Source organism: Theobroma cacao, chromosome 1 (assembly GCF_053813885.1).
Source record: "Theobroma cacao isolate CCN51 chromosome 1, ASM5381388v1, whole genome shotgun sequence".
Lineage (NCBI taxonomy): Eukaryota > Viridiplantae > Streptophyta > Magnoliopsida > Malvales > Malvaceae > Theobroma > Theobroma cacao.
The window spans coordinates 30,767,140-30,786,927 of NC_142639.1; the positions used below are offsets into that span (position 1 = coordinate 30,767,140).

The following is a 19,788-nucleotide window of genomic DNA, read 5'->3' on the forward strand; positions in this document are numbered from 1 at the left end:
TCTTACTAGTAACTACTAAAATTATAATACCCTAATTTTATCTAAACAATCAAAATAAAAAAGAAAAATTAAAACTAATAAACTAAAACTAAAATTAAATAGTAAATAAAACTCACTTAACTACCAGACATAGGATTATAATATCCCTCAATACTTCATCTAATTATTGTCTCTCTCTCTTAACTTAGTTTAATGGTTTAAGTTGCTAACCTAGAATCTTAAATTATTTACAAGTCTCTGTTAAGTTTGTTATAAAAATACCTATCCCAATTAATTTACTATATATCTATGCAAATTATATTGAAGAAAGATTCATTGAGTTTGTACGCTAATCTTGGCTACGTATGGCTTATAGGTGTATGTCTACCCTATATGCAAATCAAACCACCTAATCAATTAAGTGTATTCGATCATACGTTATTCTATTCAAAGTCTACCTAAATCTCTTTCGTCAAGTTTAACCTAGGATTTCAATTCAATCTAATTAGTGATCAGGCAATTAGAAGCATTAAGAACAGAATAAAATAAACAACTTAAATCCATCAAACATAAGTAAAAGAGAGATAAATAATTCAGACTATATATTGAGTTCAATCATAATCTTAGATTAAAAATTTAGTTCCCCATCAAGTCACACATTATCATCGAATAAAGTTTAAACAATAAAAACAAACAAAGAAAATAAGAGAATAATCAAAAAGATAAAACTCAAGAATTATAATCTTGATCTTCCAAGTCTTTTTGAATCCTTCAAAATGTTCTTAGTTTCAATGACTTTATGGCCCGACTCTTAGCTTTCAATCTAGTGTTTTTTTTTCTTTAAGTCATCTGAAAGGTTGTTTTTATAGGCTTTGAAGTTAGACCAAGTTGGGTGAAGAAAGAAGTTAATTTCAGCTTGGATTTCTGCATCACACTATGTAAGTCATAGCCTTGCCCAATTAATTAAAAGAAATCTTAATTGCTTTAGAACTGCTGCAGTGGGTCAACTTCAATAAGATTTTTGGTCATTTTACAGGCCGAACTGGGTAAAGTGATAAACATAAAAGCTGTAGCTTCTTCTCTTATCTTTCGAATGATCTAAGAATTGCTTCATTTGGAGCTTTGTAGAGAGAGTTATGATCAAAATACTGAAACATGTGCTTTGGAAGTTTACACCTCGAAATTGCTCTCCTTCTTCCATTAAAATTTTTCTTTCAAACACCTACTAAAATACAAATAAATCAATACAACCTATCTTAACTATATTAACACCAAATTAATAATAAAATTAATTAAGAATAGATTGACTCACATAAAATAATTAATTTAAAATAATTAAATAAAATTTACTAATTTCTATTCATTACTACAAGAACTAAGCCAAATAGAGTTATCAATTACGCAGCCCCTTGGTGGACGTGTATGAGTGCCACTGGTTCATAGACCTTAGTTCTTACCCTATAATAGGAAAAGTACATATAGCATTTCATGGAACACACTATATCAATATGTGAAAAACACAACCATCATGGAATTGTGTTACCTTAACAACATTTGATTGTGTAACGGTAGTTCGATTGGAAGATAACCCAAGATCTTGCCTTCCAACACCTATATTCCTTTGTTGCATGCAAATTCCCTCTCCCCACCTCAAAAACAAAGAAAAACAAAATATTAGAACTAGAAATATATAATCTCAACTAAAGAAATCAAGAAAATAACATTAATTGAAATTTTCCTTTAGTTGGGAGTACACTGCTGTTCTTTTTGAACAACCTTGTTTGTTATGTTCATGTAAACCACATAGGTTACATCTCAATTTCAGACTAGTTCTTGTCCATACATAATTCGTCATCTCTTTAATTAGTCATGTAAATGTGTATATTTCATAAATTTATGGCCTGATTATGAAATATTTTTCTATTATGATTGTGTTTTTTTTTTTAAAAAAAAGTATATGAAATATTTTTATTAAGGGAAGATTTATAAAAATCTTATCCAACAAAAAACATAAATAGTGCAAAAATGCATGCCCTTCTTTGCTTGACTTGCGTATATATAAAAAAAAAAAATCAAATCAATCCGGTTACAACAACTCAAGATAGAATTTTTTTTTTGTCATAATTTCTTTTATTATTAATTTTAAATAATAAAATTATATTTTATTTATAATTATATACATTTTAATTTAATTACAGTAATTGTATTTAAAATTTTAATCTTGATAATCATTTAAATGAATTATAAATCACGCTATGTAAAATTTAATCCAATTCGTTTAATAGACATGTTATTTCATATTATGTTACATCCTTAATAAATATATTTATATTTATGTTTAAAATCTTTACACGTTCAATTAATTATGTCATATTCATATTTACTCGTGTAATTGTTTGTATTTTATATTTACAGAATAACAACTAAGACAAGTTAACAAGAATGATCAAATCTAATTAGAGAAGAAATTCCGCAATTAAAAAAAGTAGGCAATTTACTATATATTTAAAGCTCCAAAGCAGATGAAGACGGAGGCTTTGAGAGTTTAGATTCAAGTAGTGCGAGTCAAAGAAGCATCTCCACAAGAGGATGTATCTAATACAAAGTGAAATAGAAGCAAGTATAAATAATGTTGTAAAAGACAACCTTTGCTCTATAAAAGGATGCCTTGCTTGAACTAGGGCCCATGGCATGATGCAATGAGAGTAAAGCTCAAAGCAATGTCCTGGCCAATGTACATACTCTGGTTGTAGCCTGCATGGGCAACATTTCCATTTACTTCGCCTACAGCACCATGTCGGAACTTGCTATAAAAAAGTTGCCAAGTGTGGATCAGTACGGTGTGGAAGACCAGTTCGGGCTCCTAAAGCCCTACAGCCAGATGCAGCCTGCAATGGGCATCACATCAGGTCAGCAAAACTTCTCGAAGCAACCACATCGTGTCGCCCCCTTCAAAGCTAAAATGATTAACTTGCACCTAATTTGCTTAAGAGTATATCAGCTTACCACTTGAGCAGCAAATGGTAACATCTTCTCCGGTGGCATACAGGCACAGAGAGCTAAACAAAAAAGGGAAATGAAAGGGTCATGAACCTCACAAATGGCCTACACAATCAGTAAGTAGGAAACAAAAGGAGCAGTACTGAAATAATGGAAAAAATCATGCCATGAAATTTGCAAGTTCTCAAATTCTATAGAGAACAAACTATCTAGCTTATGAATTGCATAATTTTGCAGACCACATATAGTTAAAGAAACTGTAAGATCAATGAAACCATGTGGTATGATCCCTGTAAAATGATACTTGTTCAGCCGTGCCAGGATCACAAAGTTTCCAATAAGGCTTCTAACATAGGATCTCAATTGTGCATCCACTAATAGACAAAACCTCACTAACTGGTCAAACTGTTGAACAAAGGCTCATTTTGTATACAAATACAATCACCTTCAACATTAATTGACTGCATCCAGAAGATTAAGGTGATGAGTGGTTGTGATGCCACTGTTGACGTAATTGTCTACTCACACTTCACTCTTGTTCGACTCCCACACTATCAGAAAATGAAACAAGCTGACTTTTATTCCAGGTTTATTACTGCTTAGGCATTTTTGGAACAATGGATTGTTAAAATCAAGACACATGTTAACCTCAAGATTAATACGAAAGTCTTTCCTACCTATCTTTAACAATATTCAGGTACATTAAACAAAAATCTGTTTGCCGATGAATGAAGAATCTTTAGAAGACAAAAGAGAGATAAATTAGGTTGAATGGTTATATGTACCGTAAACTACTGCTCCAATAAAGGCATCTCCTGCACCAGTTGTGTCAACAAGTTCTGATGGCGGAATCTTCTCAGCTGTTCCCACAAATAACCGTCCAGTCACTGTCCCTATCCCATTTGCACTCAATTTGGTCACCGCCTACAAAGGGATAAAAGGGGAAAGCAAATTTATCAAATTAAAAAAAAAAAATGCACAACCGTCCTTTGACGTCTTTCCTTAAAGAATTTCATCTAGAAAATGAACAACCGCATAGCATTCTTAATATATGTTGAAGCCATGTAACAAACAATAAATGGAAGATGAAAGAAAATTTTAAAACTTCTGTAGATTGTAGAAGAATAGAAATACCTTCCAAATTATTTGCCCAAAAGAATTACCTTTTAACTCAAAGTCAAGCAAAATGAGGTGAGGTCAGTGAATAAGGAGGTTCCATTAAAAACTTAACCATTGAATTTTTTAGAACGGGCATCTAACCTAAAATCAATTAGCAATAAGTGGAGGGACCCTTACTATATTTATACAAGATATCCCCAACTTAACAGTTATAGGATTCCTTATCACTTCGAATATTCCCCCTCACGTGTAAAGACAGTAGACGACGTGGTGTGAATCACAAAGGGACCTATGAATGGATAACACTTGCGCTAATACCACGTCGAAAATTTAAAACATGCAAATTACAATTATAACTGGTGATGATGAGACAGGTATAGCAGAGTTAAAACAATATCTTAGCTTATGCTTAACCATAAGCATAGGCTTCTGCTTCCCCTCCTAAATTAGGAGTTCAAATCTAAAGAAAGATTTTAGACAACCAACAGAGTATCGAATGCCGTAGAAGCCAATCCATGATAAATAGCAACAAGCTATTGGAGGCAAGCTTAACCATAAGAATAGGCTTCTCCTTCCCTTCCTAAATTAAGAATTTGAATCTAAAAATGATTTAGACAGTGAAGTTCATATTGTGCAACAACGCTATCCCCACCTACGGCAAATTATAGTAAACCTATACAGACTAAACATGAAGCACTAGAGATATAATATGTAAGTCAATTATAAGTCCTCCACTTTGTATTTTACCGATGAGACACATGTTGGGGTGGTCTTGCTGTCATCTATTCTCAGCTTTAGTGATTCCAATAAACTGTGAATATCCTTTTCTTCAGCATCAGAACCACCTGCAAACATAGTAAAGAAAACCTGTAAAAAATGTCCATTCCAATGAATCAAGTACAGTATTTCTTTATTTCATTGTCGGTTGCAACCATGATTTCTAGTTCTGGTTCATTTGACATTCTGCAATAACACAATTCATGCAACTATACTCACCATCTACAGTTCTTTCTAGCATTATACACCCATCTTCACCCAATGTCACAATCACAAATTTTAAGTTTGGCAATCTCAAAAGCATGGAAATAAGTGCACTTGGGACAGATGGAGCCTCTGACCATGCCTGTCTCATTGGAAGTTCATAACATGTGCCACAAAAATCAAATGAGTTAAAAGATTTCAGCAGTGATGCACAAGTATATCATCTTTGTATCTAAACATTAAAGAACCAGGCCAAAACCAATTATTGAACAGATTTAAGTGATAACAGCGAAAGATGTTTGCAAGGATATGGGTAGAAGACATCACTTGTAAAAGATTATGGAAGAAGGATCCTTTGGCAGTTGAACAAGAATTGTAGGACATTTCCTTTATTTATTAATGCATTTATTTTGACAAACATTTGCAAAACTAAGCTTGTTTTCAACATTAATGGGAACTATACAGCCAACTATTTGAACAGACATTATGCCCAACACAACTATGACAGAAGGGAGCAAAAGAAAATAAGCCAAGCATGGATATTTTCAAGCAGAAGCAGCAAGGTTGATGGCGAAAAGTTACATTGCCAGTTTCAATACAAACTGCCCACATTTGCAAATACTGTTTTATGAGAAAACTTACATGCTCCATCAAAAAATAAAGAGGAAAAGTCACTAGCCATCACAATTTCCTTCTCCGGAAGAACTTGAAGGCAAATAAAAAGGTGGTGAGACAGAAGATGCTCAAGAGATAGAATTTTTAACGTAAAAGAAACTTATAGTGATCCATCAAACAAGATGAACTTACCTGTGGAAATTTTGCTGAGCATATAGCATAACTAGTAAAATTCAGAAGATCATCTAACCCTTCCCTTTTCCGTTCTGCATCGACTAAAATTGGTATATTCTTCCGAGCTGCCTGTACTGGAAAAATCCAAAAAAAATGCTATCGACTTGCTATTGGTTGATATTAATCTTGATGAAGAACATAAAGGAAGGACTTGATATTTTAGCAATTAGAATGGCAAACTGCCAACATAAAGTACGCCATAAACTGAAGCTAAAGCTAATCATGGAACATAAAATAAGGAAAATTCAAAGAACTTGGTCCTATTAGAGGCTTTCAATTAGAACATTAGTTGCTCACAAGCCTGTGAGCAGCCTAACTGTTAACAATAACAAACTCTTCATTATCATAGTTTTTCAACCAAGGAACCGATTTGACAACTGTTATATTAGAAAATTAGGAAATTGAAAATACATTATTGAATCAATTCAAACTGCCAACCACTACTATAGCTCTTAGTTTCATCTACCTCGATGATGTAAGCAGAAGAAGAAAAAGAAAATTTACCTCTTTTGCAACAATTAAAGCAGTTTCATGCAGTCTTCCATCCAAATAGACCAAATTTGCTCCATCCAATGCAGATAATAAACTTGATTGAGAAAGCTCCTCCGGCATCATGGGTGGATAACCTGGGGTGTTAATACAGGTACGAGTTTTCCTGAAATTATTACTTAGGGTCAACCAACTGGATATATGAGTATTTACTTCAATTCATTAATGATTTTTCCAATAATAATATGCATTTTGGCCGAATCACATCAGTCAGCCAACATCCTGAATTTTTTCCTTGCACTTCATTTTTAACATAAGACACTTGTTGTTGTTGTTGTTCTTGTCATGAGTGTAAGATGCCACACCCAAAGAAAATGTAATTGAATTGAAAATACATTTTAACATCCACATTATTGTAAAGAAAGAGCCGTAGGACCAAGTCCAAAGTGACTTTAGCCGTCTAACCCACTCTGCTGAAGACAATTTCAGTACTTTAAACCTAATAAAGGCAGATCCCAAATGTTTATGTAAAGAGACAAACAGAAAAGGAGAACTTTTCAAGGAAAGACACTGCTTACTGAAAGGATAACATATAAACCAATGCTGAGAATAAAACAGTAAGGGGAGAATATCAAAATTTACAGAATGTCATAGCCATCGAAGTGTAAGTGCTCACGTTTGATTGTCAACAATAACATAAGTAAATGGTGAATTACCCTCCTCAGAAACCTGAAAGCAATATAATTAAGTAAGAGAAAGAGTTTTTTTTTTTTTTTTTTTGAAAGAAGAGAAAAAGAAAATATATTACTACTGTTTATTGAAGCCAAAATGACTACTTGGCTTGTCTTGTACAAAACATCCCCAATGAGTAACACACATATCTAATATATTTTTTTCTTGATAAAAAATGTAACACTTAATTAACACTTAATTTTCATCATTATGTAATTCAGTCGAACTTCTCCAGACTTGAATTTGATCTCACAGTATACTCTGCTACAAGCTTTGCGAGAGAGTTAAGGTCATAATGCAACAGTTAATGGCAGTAAAAGATGCATGATATAATAAAAGGTGGCCCAGTGCACAAGGCTCCTGTGCTGCATCATCTGAAAAAAGATTTCTCATTTTAATATTCAGCGGGAGAAACAAAAACATGCATATGAACCGAGCAAATAACACAGATTTGCTTGGTTCACCAAGAAACAGTTCCATAGAAGATGTGATGCATGTGTACTTCCTAAACTAAAAATGATAAAACCCATTCATTGACAGGTTGATCTCTGCTAAATGTTGGTATAATGGTCGGAGTTCCTAGGTCATTTTCCTTCCTTCTAACTTGGGCTCAGGAAATTAATGATCTACATATACAAATGATTTATATATATTTATATAGAATCTGGGTGGAGCATAATTTCTGGAGTCACATAGCCAAAATACCAATGGTATAAATCTTCAAGACAAATAACCTCTATATACCAATCAAGAATAGAACAACTATAATAGCAGGCTAATGAATAAAGATCAATTCCAAATCTATGAATCGAAAGTTATCTCAAAAGCTTACAATTAAGAAGGAAGTGTCGACTCCATCAGCTTCAAGCTCCTCCAGTATACTCTTGCCTTGAGCATCATTGGCAACCTAATGATTTATATGATACAACAAAAATGTTACTGCAGTCAATAGTCAAGCTTCTCAGCGGAGTGGAAGCAAAAAGAGAATGAAAGTAGGCGCAGAGATATGTAAGGCCTTAGAAATTAATCGTGGATTTAATCCCAAACGAGCAGCACAAGTTAAGGAATTTCCAGCATTGCCGCCTCCTTGAACCTAAGAAAACAACAGCCAAAATAATTAATTAATCACAAAAGAAATAGAAGACAGAATTGACCAAATATGAACTGCATTATCTCACTGTAAAGTTAAAATCCATCAAAAGGGAAATAATTGAAACACTCAAAATAGAAAAAGAAAAAGGAAAAAGTCAAAAATCAGTAGATGAAGTAGGAAATGTAGATATTAGCATAAGAACCTTTAAGCTAGTGCTTCTGATTTTGTCATCAGGGTTAGGATAAGAAGCAACCGTGGCCAAGAAATCCACAGACACCGCTCCACAGCCTAGCTGTTGGTTGTGTTAACAAAGCTCAAACTTTATCAGTTATAGCGTAACAAAAAGGAGGGATATGAATGCAGGACAAAAATAGATCCCAAAAAGAAATAAAAACGTACAACGATGCGGTGTTGGGGAAGAGGTGGGAGCGATTCGGATGACATTTGGGCCCTGAAACTTTTCTCAAAGGAGATAAGATATGGCATATATTAAAAAAATTAAAAATAAAAACATTGGCTATGATATATAAATATATATATATCTATTATAAATAGACAGAGAATGACGGAAAAGAGAGAACAGGGAACCTGGAGAAGAGAGACGGAGGGGAGCGAGCGGAAGACAACGGAGAGACAAGGTTGAGCGAAATGGCATTGGGGAATGGTGCCAGAGATGACAGCATCGCTTTCACTTCTTCTTTTGTTTTTTTTTTTTTAAAGAAAAAATTCTTCAAAAAGCTATTTTAATGGAGTGCAGTTCGCGTGCGAAACTAGGCGTACGTTTAAGACTGTTGGCATAGGATAGGAGCAGAAGCGAACCACGTCTGGTGAAATTAAGTTGGCTTGGACCAAAACAACAAACGATCGGTATCAGAGGTTAGCGTTTGGGGAGCTAAAAATTTGGATTAATCAATGTCAATAAAAAATATTCTATTAAAAAGAAATATGAGGACGAGCCTTTAGCTCTGGCATCATCGTAGAATTTCTGAGAAGCTCGCCTCAGCCTAACCAAACAGGGAACCCAAGAAGCGCATCCTCCCATTTCTTGCAATTTCTTGGGGAGAAAGAAATTCTACAACCGTAATATCCATTAACTCTTTTTCTTTTTGGGGGTTGCCAGAACTCTAAATTCTTGGGTTACAAGAGAGCCCTTACGCATCGGTTATAGTACTGTGTTTCTTTGTAGCCAAAAATAAACAAATAAATAAGTTGTTTGTAGCCTAAAATAAACCTGTCGCCCTTGGAAGAATTTAACTTTGCAAATATATAATACAGGAAGCATTCAAATTACATCTCCATTTTTGTATGGTAATGAATCAAGACTTTCAAAATAAGAAGCCATGGTCAGCTCTCTGCCCCTCATCGTCCGTGGAGATTCCAGAATCCCCGAATGCTAGACTACAGTTGACCGCTTTCTGAAAAGCCCCGCCCCTTTTGAACTGTACAATTCCAAAAAATAACAATAGCTGGGAAAGACACCTCAAACCCAATAGGCGTCACTCCAATTTTGCCTTGGAAGGAGTCCCCCATGCTCGCTCATGCTCCCTCTTAATCTATAAAAGCTTGGCTTGCTTCGGACTGTTCTCAAGGGACCTGATCTGTTACCATGTCTTATTGGTAAAGATGTTCCATCTCCAACCAAACTCGAAGTTGAAAACTGTCTGTTTTCCATCTCTTCAAGTGGGCCAGAACTATACTCCATTGTGATAAAAGAAGTGGTCTGCCCATAAGTTAAGCGAGGGGTTACCCCACCAGCATTCCACCAACTGCTATCAGAAGGGGCAAAATCCCCTTTAAAGTCGGATTCTGGGGCAGAAGACTCCTTTTGACTACAGCAATCCCCACCAGTTTCATCTGTGTCATTGTATATCAGCTTCAGAGCCTGCACAACTTCACCCATAAAAGGTCTGTGAGCTACTTCTGGGTGAACGCACATGGAAGCAATGGCTGCCACCTTAGCCATGTCATCAAAATCATATGTTCCAGCCAAGGAAGGATCCACCAACTGTTCTACACCTTCTCTACTGGTCAGTAGAGGCCGCGCCCAAGTCACTAAATTTTCCTGTCCCTGAGGTTGGGACATATCCACTGGTTTTCTTCCTGTCAAAAGCTCAAGGAGCACAACCCCAAAACTGTAAACATCACTCTTAACAAGTAGGTGCCCTGTCATGGCATATTCAGGGGCAACATACCTGCAAATTTACAAACATCACCTTTAATAAATTTTGACGAGCAAATCTATCAGAAGATATGGATGCTACAAGTTCATTGGTTGTTTGATCACAGAAATAACAACATGGGGGGGTTTAGGAGATATTTACTTTAAGGGATACATCGAGGCACAACATTTATTTGGTAGAATAAAGAAATTTTAAAATCTGGAAGAGATTTCAGAAATTGATGACTAGAAAATGACAATTCAGATATAAAAAATTGTTAACATTATGTCTTCAAGAGCTCTGCTGGATGAGTCCATAAAATACGAATGAATAACTTTTAATAATATACAACTACTCAGCTAGTTTCACAGTCCATTAAAATTAGGGGAAAATTAGTAGTACGTAATACTTCTTAAGAAAATTTAATGCTACCATATGATGATTATCTAGTCATTGGCATGAAAGAATAGTTACCCAAAAGTTCCCATGACCCGAGTAGAAATGTGCTGGCTTCCTTCAGTTGCTTCCCTTGCTAAACCAAAATCTGAGACCTTTGGGGTGAAGTCATTTTCTAATAGAACATTACTAGCCTTAAAATCTCTATGAATCACTCGAGGGTTAGAATCTTCATGAAGATAAGCCAATCCTCTAGCTGCTCCAAGGGCAATCTTCAGGCGTGCATCCCAATCAAGAGGTCCTTTCTTTTTGTCAACACCTAAACCACCAATAGAAAGGTCATATATAGGAAACTTGGATTAAAGGTCAATCAATTTTAATGAAAACTCGAATCATATAAAAAGCTTATTAGCATTGCAACATCAGGTGATCTTGCCAATATAGATAGGAATTAACAATACCTTTTTCTTACTTTTCCTTTTCCTTTAAATTTTACAGGATAATAAGTTAATGGGTAGCTTTCTTAACGTAATGCACAATACTAATTGAACAAGCAATAGTTCAACAAACATAACAGAAAAAAAAAGGGCAAAGTTGATACCATGCAAGTGTGATTCCACACTTCCATTTGGAACAAGTTCATAAACCAAGCAGCGTATGCGTCCTTCAATACATATACCAACAAGTTTCACAAGATTGCGGTGGTGCAATCGGCTTAGCATCTCCACTTCTGCAATAAATTCACGGTCTCCATTCTGATTATCTCTTGTAAGTAACTTAACAGCTACCACATTTCCATCTTCCATAACACCATGGTAAACACGTCCAAATCCTCCTTCACCAAGAATCCTCTTTGAACTGAACTTGTCTGTTGCCTTCTCAAGCTCCACAAGTGCAAATGTTTTAACCGAGAGAGCACAAGTAGCCATAGTGGACATGAGTGACATTGATGCAGAGCTTGCAATACTGCTTGAGAAGATAGAACCAATGCCTGCATTAACATGTAGATTAAATCATCATATATTCCAACTTCACTGGCATCAGGATAGTTCATACAGACAACAATGAAATATAACTAGATTAGACCCTTCCAGTAAAGTCAATCAACATATTTAATAAAATACAGTAAAAACCTGACGTTTTGCAAACCGTGCCTCATCAAGATGATATATACAGTGCAAGCACCCACAATAAAGGATTGAAGAAACAAAGAAAGTTCTAGCAATATGGACAAAACTTTTATGATCACATATGCGGATAAGAGAAACCAAAATAATGGCATTTGCAGATATCCAAACTTCTGGGTAATTGCTGCAGTCATTGAAAATGCATAAAGAATATCAGCCAAGGATTGTGTGTACACAGCAATAGTGGACAACCAGTTACCAGCATTGCAGTACATTCCAGTTCTATGTAACAGACTCTAAATTTCAAACATAAAGCTCACTTGCAAACCTACCAGATCTTTTGTTTACTGAGGAAGGCAATGCCGGACCAACAGCATTGGATGGTCTTCCAACCTTCCTCCATTTTATAAGGGCAGAGATCACTCCAACTAAAACCAATAGGAGCACAAAAGCGGATAAAACAATAATCGCAATGATCCTGATGTTCATCTTCTGGTTCTTGTTAAGAAAATTGGCCGTGATTGGGAGATCTCCAGCACTTCCGGTTGGACCGTTCCCCAAAAAATTCCCATGTGGTGGTGAAGCAGGAATTCCTGATAAAATGTTTTTGAAATCATAACCATGACATAACAACAAAATAGTATGAGATAAGTCATTTAAAAACAAGAAGAGATAACTACCTGGATAACTTATGGATACCACCTCATATGTTCCAAAAAGAGTTGAATTTAGAGACACTCTTTTATGCCAAAGTCGGTCATATGTAAGTATTGCTGTCGTATTATCAAACTTCTCTCCAAGTGGAACCAAGTTAATCTCCACCATCGTTCTCCCCTGATTTTGTGTATCAGCAGTCGCACCCATTATTTTCACTTGACTTTGTTGCAAATATATGCCTGCAGCAACCTCAATCTCTAGCTCATTCATTACGGGGAAAACAGCATAAGGAGCTACAGTTAGAAGAAGTCTGACTTTCATAGGGAACACACAACCACAAGGTGAACCAAAGGGGGTTGCAGTAAGTGGCTCCACGCAAATTTGATCACAACCTGACAAAGATTTTATAATCAAAACCAAAAAGAATTATCTGAGAAAGGTGTGTCACAAATTTTAAAACAGAGTTAAAATAAAAGCAAGTGTGTGATTTAGTAGACACATGCTATGACTCAATGATTATTCAAATATGCTCCAATATGTGAAAGCACAGATCCAACCATGCCATACTCCCCAAGATTAACAATAAGTTTTTGTAGGCCCCTCAACTAATTTCAAACAATAATTTTTTTTTTTTTTGTGGCCAACTAAAAATTCAAGCCTATGCAGGCCATCTCATCTAGATATTGCTTAAAGACCCATGGGAAGTTTACCTTGCTCTGAAGGTGATGGAGCAGATGCTTGAGGTTTAACATGACGATGATGGTGATGACCACCATGACGATGACGAGGTACCACATGGCTACTGGGGCTAGCAACAGGAGCTGCAATGCAAGAGACATCAGCCAAATGACAGCATTAATGTACTGGCAAGGTGCTGGACATAGATTGCAATAAGTACCTTGATGGATAGGAGAAGGTGCAGGTGCAGTGGCTGGTCCAAAAGAAGGATTAACATGTTTCCGGGGTGATCTTGGTCGAGAAAATAACGCACGCATTGAAATTAACCTAGCTGCTAGCAGTGGAGCAACCTTATTAGTAATCAATGTGCAAGAGCAATAATTTACAGAAAGGAAAGAAGTTATGATGCCTTTCAAAGTCATCTGATAAATTATAACAAACATCTATAGCAAATTGGTAAATATGAACAGCTTGACCTCGTACTTTTTTGCCTTTTGTTACATCAAGAATTTAGCATAATGGGTATATACCACAACAAGTAACAGGAGGATTGAAAAACCTTTTAATAACCTTGACTTAAAATGAACTGGAATTAGGCAAAAAGAAATAATAAATGACTATCTAATGATAAAACCTACTTCAAGAAAAGAAAGGTGAGAGTCCCTCTTTGAAACAAAATACATAAAGATCCTTGTAAGATCATTCTTCAGCTAGAACAATTAATGGCCCAAAAAACATATAAAACTGTAAAACAGAATTCACAAGCTTGTGAAAAATGATGACAATTTTTGAGCTAGGACAATCCAATTCATCAACTAAAAGTAAAAGCCAGATGCCTCTTAAAATACTTTCCATTATTTTTTGTATTTGTCAAGTAATTAATGTTTGTGAAGACATATGACTCCGAGCAAGTTCAGTGGATTAAGGCATACTGGTAAGGCTCTTCAGGAGTTTGAATGGTAATAGCTTAGGCCACAGTTTTTATTTTTTAAAAAAGAAAACATAAATTGCTCTAAAAATTCTTTCCTCCGAGATCTTCAGTTAACATGATACCTTCATAGATACTACCTCAACCTCTCTATATTTGGATATACTAATACATTCTTTTAAGTCTAGACAGGAGGTGAAACCAAATTAAAAAAAAAAAAAAGAAAGAAAAATAAATCAATACCATGGTCAACTATTGATTCCATCGCAGACATCTGGTGCACTGGTTGCACAGAAGCCAAGTATATTTGCAGCCCTGAAAATAAATAACATAAAATGGAATCGGTGCTAATTTTCCTTAATGAGCAATAGTTATTGAAATTATTGTAGTGATATATGTCTGTGCCTGTATTTGAATGCATCAAATAATAACTCTATATTGCAACAGTTAGATAATTATGAAGAGATCTCAATAGGTCCAAGAGTAATTAATTTTGAATATTTACCTAAAATAGATTTATTCCAAAGAAGTGCTACAAACATAATTTAGTAAGATGTTTAAGGCTCAAATTTCCATTTAAGGAGCACCCATGACAAAATATAAAAGTCATATATATAGATACCACCTCACTCGACCACAAATTTTTCAGTAAACCAGCAGAAAACTAACAGAGAATCGCAAATTCCTCAAGGGGCGGAAATGTAAATCAACTATCTAAAATATTTTCTAAATTCCCTATTCCCCTCAAAATACTCTATGGAATCAGAAAACGGCAGACTAATAGATGACTCAAAAAGAAAAAGCCTTCTATAATCATTTTTTTTTTACATTTTTCTTTTTCCATTTTTAGTTTTGGAGAAGGCCAAAGAGTAAGCTAAAAGGAGAATTTAATAGCGGAAAATTTAAGTAGACATACGAGAGCCAATCAGCACAAACTGAATACTAACAAGCACAAAAGCCAAAGTCTACTGAACTTAACAAAGCACGTTGACTTTTTGTTTATTTCCAAATAAAAATTAAAAGCTAAATCGAACTGGATTTACTCCAGCTTCCTTCCTTTTCTACTATCTTCTCAGTAACTAAACCGATGAAAAACTTAAATTTAAAACAAATTAAAGTATCCAAAAAAAGTGTTACCTGAACAAGAACAAGAGAGAAAGCTGAGTAAGTAAACAAGTAGCACAAAGAGCGGAGTCAAAGCAGGCATCTTCCCTCGCCGAACCAGAGTCCACAACAACCATCGTCAGAAAGCGAGACCAACTCGGACCGCGCGAGCCTCGTCGGAGAGCCACTGGAGAGACCTAAAGTTCCGGTGGACCATTTGCCGCCGGGAAACCTCTCCGTAGCATTCTCCGAGCGAAGCAATACACCTCATAACCAAGCAAGAGTAAAGCTACACAGCTCCGCCGCCAAGCGCCAAAAATAAAAGAAAGAGGACTTCGAAAAAACCCTAGGAGAGACAAGATTAAGACAATGCGGCTCGGCGCGATTGTAGATCCATGAAATGCGGCAAAGATCTACCTCAACAATGTAAAGAAAAGAGATTTTTTTCCTTCCTCCTTTCTTGTCTTTCCTTGTTGGAGAGCAAAGGGGAAAAAGGGGATCTACTGGGAGAGTAAGGAGACGGAAAAAGAGGGTGGGATCTTGAAATGAGAGTAGGAATTGATAGAATGAAGACTGAAGAGAGACCTGTGAGAGAGAGAGAGAGAGTGGGAGTGGGAGGGAAGGTGGGGAGGTGCTTTATTGCTGGTGTGTAGCTACAGCAAATACTGCTTCGGGAAATTGATGGTGGCTGTCTGGAACGCGCTTTTATACAGGCGCGTTCTATTAACGCACCGACGAAAACGACAAACCTGGGGGCCGTTTGTTGCCGTCACTTGGAAACCGTTTTATCAAATTTCATTCCATTAAAGAATGAACCAAATTATCAACGCCGGAGGATTTGGTAAATATAAACATGGAAAATAAATATCTACGTGTGCTGAGTGCTAGGGTACCATTATCTAACATAATTTGTAATTGTGGATTCTTTTCATGCTTTATATGTAAAATAATATTTGAAACATTTTACTTTTGTATTAATATTTTGACCTAATGCTTGAAAAAATTTTAAATAAATTTTTATTCTTTTATTTCATTGAATTAAATTTTTATATTTTTATTTTAAGTTAAATAAATTCTTTTAATTAATTATTGATACTACTTGTCATTTTATATTAATGTGACGCTGACATAGAAAGTGAAAAATACCATATAATCATATTATTATATTATATCAATATTTCACGTTATCATCCAATATAATATGTTAACATACTATGTAATATTTTAAATAACAACAGTTAATCAACCGTTATAAAAACTTATTTGTCCCAAAATAAAAATTAATAACTTGATTGAATATAATAAAAAAATAAATATTTATTTAAATTTTTCTAAATAATTTAAAAGCTCTTTTAAGTATTATGTTAAGAACAAATTACATTTTACTTTAGTATAATCAGTTTTATTAATGTATTGAAAAAATACATATATATTTTATTTAAAAAATTTAGTTGCAATCTCCTTTTAAAAATGTAATTTTTATCATTAACTCTTCACTAAAATTTTTGACACTTTTTTTGTACTTCTTGAAATGGACATTAAGTTAATAACTCAAAAATTAGGATTAGTAAGGTTTCCTTTTTATTGTAAACTAATGGGTAAATGTTTCCATACAAGCAATAAAAGATTTTAGGGTAAAATATCCTCATCATCCTAAGTCTTGATTAGAATTATATGGAAGTCCATTAGTTTTCAAAATGGACACTCCATCCCCAAAAAAATATTTTTCGCCAAACACGTAGGTCCAACCGTTAGTCAATCATTAATATTTTTATCAGTTTGAGGACGTGGTACAAGTAAAAAGATAATTTTACTCTTAATTAATTTTAAAAATAACTATTATATAATTTTATTAATTTTTTATTAATTAAAAAAAAGGTCCCCATTAGGGCTCCTTAAAGGAGCACCTATGCTCCTCTCCACGGTGCTCACTTTTCTTGAAGAGTCTGTGCTCTCTATTTTTTTATTTTTAAAAAAATATAATAATAATTTTTTAAATTAATAAAGAAAGAAAAAGGTATTGTAGTTTTTTGATAATCGTTGTTAACAATGTTTGCACTCTTAAGGCGAAGTGTCTATTTCGAAAACTAATAAATTCACTTAAAAATTCGATTAAAACTTAGAGGAGTAGGGGTATTTTACCCAAGATTTTACCCATTATATTAACTTGCATCTGTTTAGAATTTACGAGCATGTAAAATAAACTCATACTTTCTCCTTGTACTACTTACTCCTAATTTATTCCTCTAACAAGTTTCAAACTTTTCTCATCAACTTCCTTTCATAAGCTCTTAACTAGGAATCAATTTTTAGTGACATTCGATAAAGTTTATTCATCCCCCTCTAGCACATTCTTTGGGACCAACAAAAACTTTTTAAGAATAAATATCATAAAAAAGATTATCTAAGCTTAGAAACTTTCTATAATGAGGAAAGGTATGTATGATCTTTGAAGATGTTCAACTCTTTTAAAAATATTCTTCTCTTGATTTCTTTCTCTTTTTCTTTCTCTTCTCATTCTCATTCTCTCTTCCTTCCTTTTTTTTCTAATGTCTTTTAGTTGGGTATTTATAAGCTTGGACCTTTACTACCGTTGGAGTAAAATTCAAAACTTTTTTTTTATTTCGTGCTAATTAGAACTTTTGTCTATCGTGCCTATAGAATCGACATGTTGTACTTTTTGTGTCAATTCTTTATAATTCTGAAAAATCTGCATCTTTCTGTTTTCCTTGAGAATTGACATGTTCTTCATCTGGTGTCGATTCTTCATGACATGCTCCAAGTCTGCTCCTTTCTATCTTTTCCTAGAATCAACATGTTGTACTCTTAGTGTCGATTCTTTATGTGTGTTTGGCGCTAATCCAAAAATTCAAACTTGAATTTTGCACTTCAATCTTATCCATTTTTCAACTTTTGCTTCTTTTTTGAGTTTTTGACGTTCCTCTTGGTGTTGATTCTCACTCTATCAAATGGCTTTTGTTTCTCCAAAATCTACTTGTTTAACAATCGATTTTTCTTGTAATAAAAGAAGAGAGTTTACTTTTTGTATAATTAGGAATCGATTCCTCTGTTGGTCCCAAAGAAGTGTGCTAAAGGGGGCTGAATAGCACTTTGTGAATGTCACTAAACTTGACTTCTAATTAAAGGCTAGTTAAAGGTCAATGATGAGAAGTTAAATGTCAGATGAAAAAATGATTTAAAGAAAAATGAAATGAAAAGTAAAAGAGGGTAGATAATGCACAAATATTTATAGTGATTCGGTCTTTTTGACTTACATCCACTACCTTGATCTTCCAATCAAAGATTTTCAAACTAAATCACTATAATTAGTGGAATTTTCAAGCTTCCACCAAGCTTTTACAATGGCTTTTCACAGGCTCAGTCACAACTTGTAACAATGATTTTTCCCTGGGATCAACCAAAACCCAAATCTAACTTTTCCTAGGTTGAGTTAGAACCTATTGATGAGTTTGGCTATGGATGACATTCTCAAAATACGCAGCGGAAAGAAAATTAAAACTTTTAACTAAACAACAAAAACATGATTCCACCCATGGATCACCTTGGTGATATTTAATACATAAAAGCACAAAATAAATTATTATTTAGAAAGTTACCTTGCCAAGTAATTTCGTAATCACAATGGCACTTCCCAAAGCAATCCCGTGAACACCATAAGGAGCAAAAACTCTAGCCAATCAAGTGTTTAGCTTCCAATAGTAGTACACACGATTGCACTTGAACCTTCAACGAAGGAAGGAGTTTTTAACTATATTTTGTGCTAGTAAAGAGGACAACAATTGTCCTTTTCTTCTTTTTCACAATCTTAGCCGAACCTTTCTTGAAAATTGCTTCATAAGCAATTTTCTCTTTCACACAAAAGGAGTGGTGGCAATGAAAGAAAACGTTTTTCTTTTTCTGACAAAAACTACGTTTTCTTCAATTGCTAAAAACTCTCATATGGAAAATAGTTAAAATGTGACTTATATAGTTAGGTTAAAATAATTTCAATTTTGCAATTAAGCCTTCAATATTATAACACATTATAATATTGGGCCCATTATTTAATTAAACTCTTTTGATTAAGTCCTTGAAAATTAAAATCAAAATTAATTTCCTTTATATTTTGCAATCAAGACTTTATAATTATAACTATTTATAATTATGTCAAAAACTTAATTAAACTCTTTTAATTAAGTTTATAGAAGTTAATTACATCGCATGTGATTTAAGTCTAACTTAAATCGTTACTCTCCCAATTTAATTCAAATGCAATCATTGTGTGTGACCCATTAGGTTCCCAACATGTTGGCAATGGAATTGATTAATGACTTAAGTTATTAATATAAATTTCAATTAATTAATTTATAATCAATTTCATAGACCAAGATTGGCATCTAGCAATGCATCATGGCCACCCAATTGTTGGGAGAGTCCAAGGGTTCTTTGACAACCTTTCAATGTATAGTCTATCAGTGTAATTCATTCCCTCATCAT

At 34.2% G+C, this 19,788-nt stretch overlaps 2 protein-coding genes across 4 annotated transcripts; both read right to left on the minus strand.

The window, feature by feature from the left end:
• Window positions 1–2,455: 2,455 nt before the first annotated feature.
• LOC18613022 (uncharacterized) lies at window positions 2,456–9,151 on the minus strand. 2 transcript variants are annotated; one of them, XM_018125368.2, is made up of 13 exons: window positions 8,831–9,151; window positions 8,642–8,693; window positions 8,445–8,534; window positions 8,165–8,242; window positions 7,982–8,056; window positions 7,094–7,146; window positions 6,433–6,583; window positions 5,887–5,997; window positions 5,095–5,221; window positions 4,846–4,943; window positions 3,765–3,903; window positions 2,986–3,038; window positions 2,456–2,867 (listed from the first exon to the last, which is right to left on the minus strand). In XM_018125368.2, the coding sequence occupies exons 1-13, from the start codon at window positions 8,923–8,925 to the stop codon at window positions 2,787–2,789; spliced, it is 1,203 nt and encodes a 400-aa protein (XP_017980857.2). In that variant the 5' UTR covers window positions 8,926–9,151; the 3' UTR covers window positions 2,456–2,786. The 2 variants fall into 2 exon arrangements, with proteins under 2 accessions (XP_017980857.2, XP_007050098.3); XM_007050036.3 differs by having other exon boundaries at window positions 8,642–8,699.
• A 142-nt stretch (window positions 9,152–9,293) lies between these two features.
• Window positions 9,294–15,996, minus strand: ALE2 (Protein kinase superfamily protein). 2 transcript variants are annotated; one of them, XM_007050037.3, is made up of 9 exons: window positions 15,325–15,996; window positions 14,431–14,502; window positions 13,480–13,590; window positions 13,292–13,402; window positions 12,605–12,973; window positions 12,257–12,517; window positions 11,399–11,788; window positions 10,876–11,116; window positions 9,294–10,434 (listed from the first exon to the last, which is right to left on the minus strand). In XM_007050037.3, exons 1-9 carry the CDS (start codon window positions 15,392–15,394, stop codon window positions 9,723–9,725), a joined length of 2,337 nt encoding a protein of 778 aa, XP_007050099.3. In that variant the 5' UTR covers window positions 15,395–15,996; the 3' UTR covers window positions 9,294–9,722. The 2 variants fall into 2 exon arrangements, with proteins under 2 accessions (XP_007050099.3, XP_088660025.1); XM_088803899.1 differs by lacking the exon at window positions 15,325–15,996 and adding an exon at window positions 14,693–14,984.
• Between the last annotated feature and the right edge of the window lie 3,792 nt (window positions 15,997–19,788).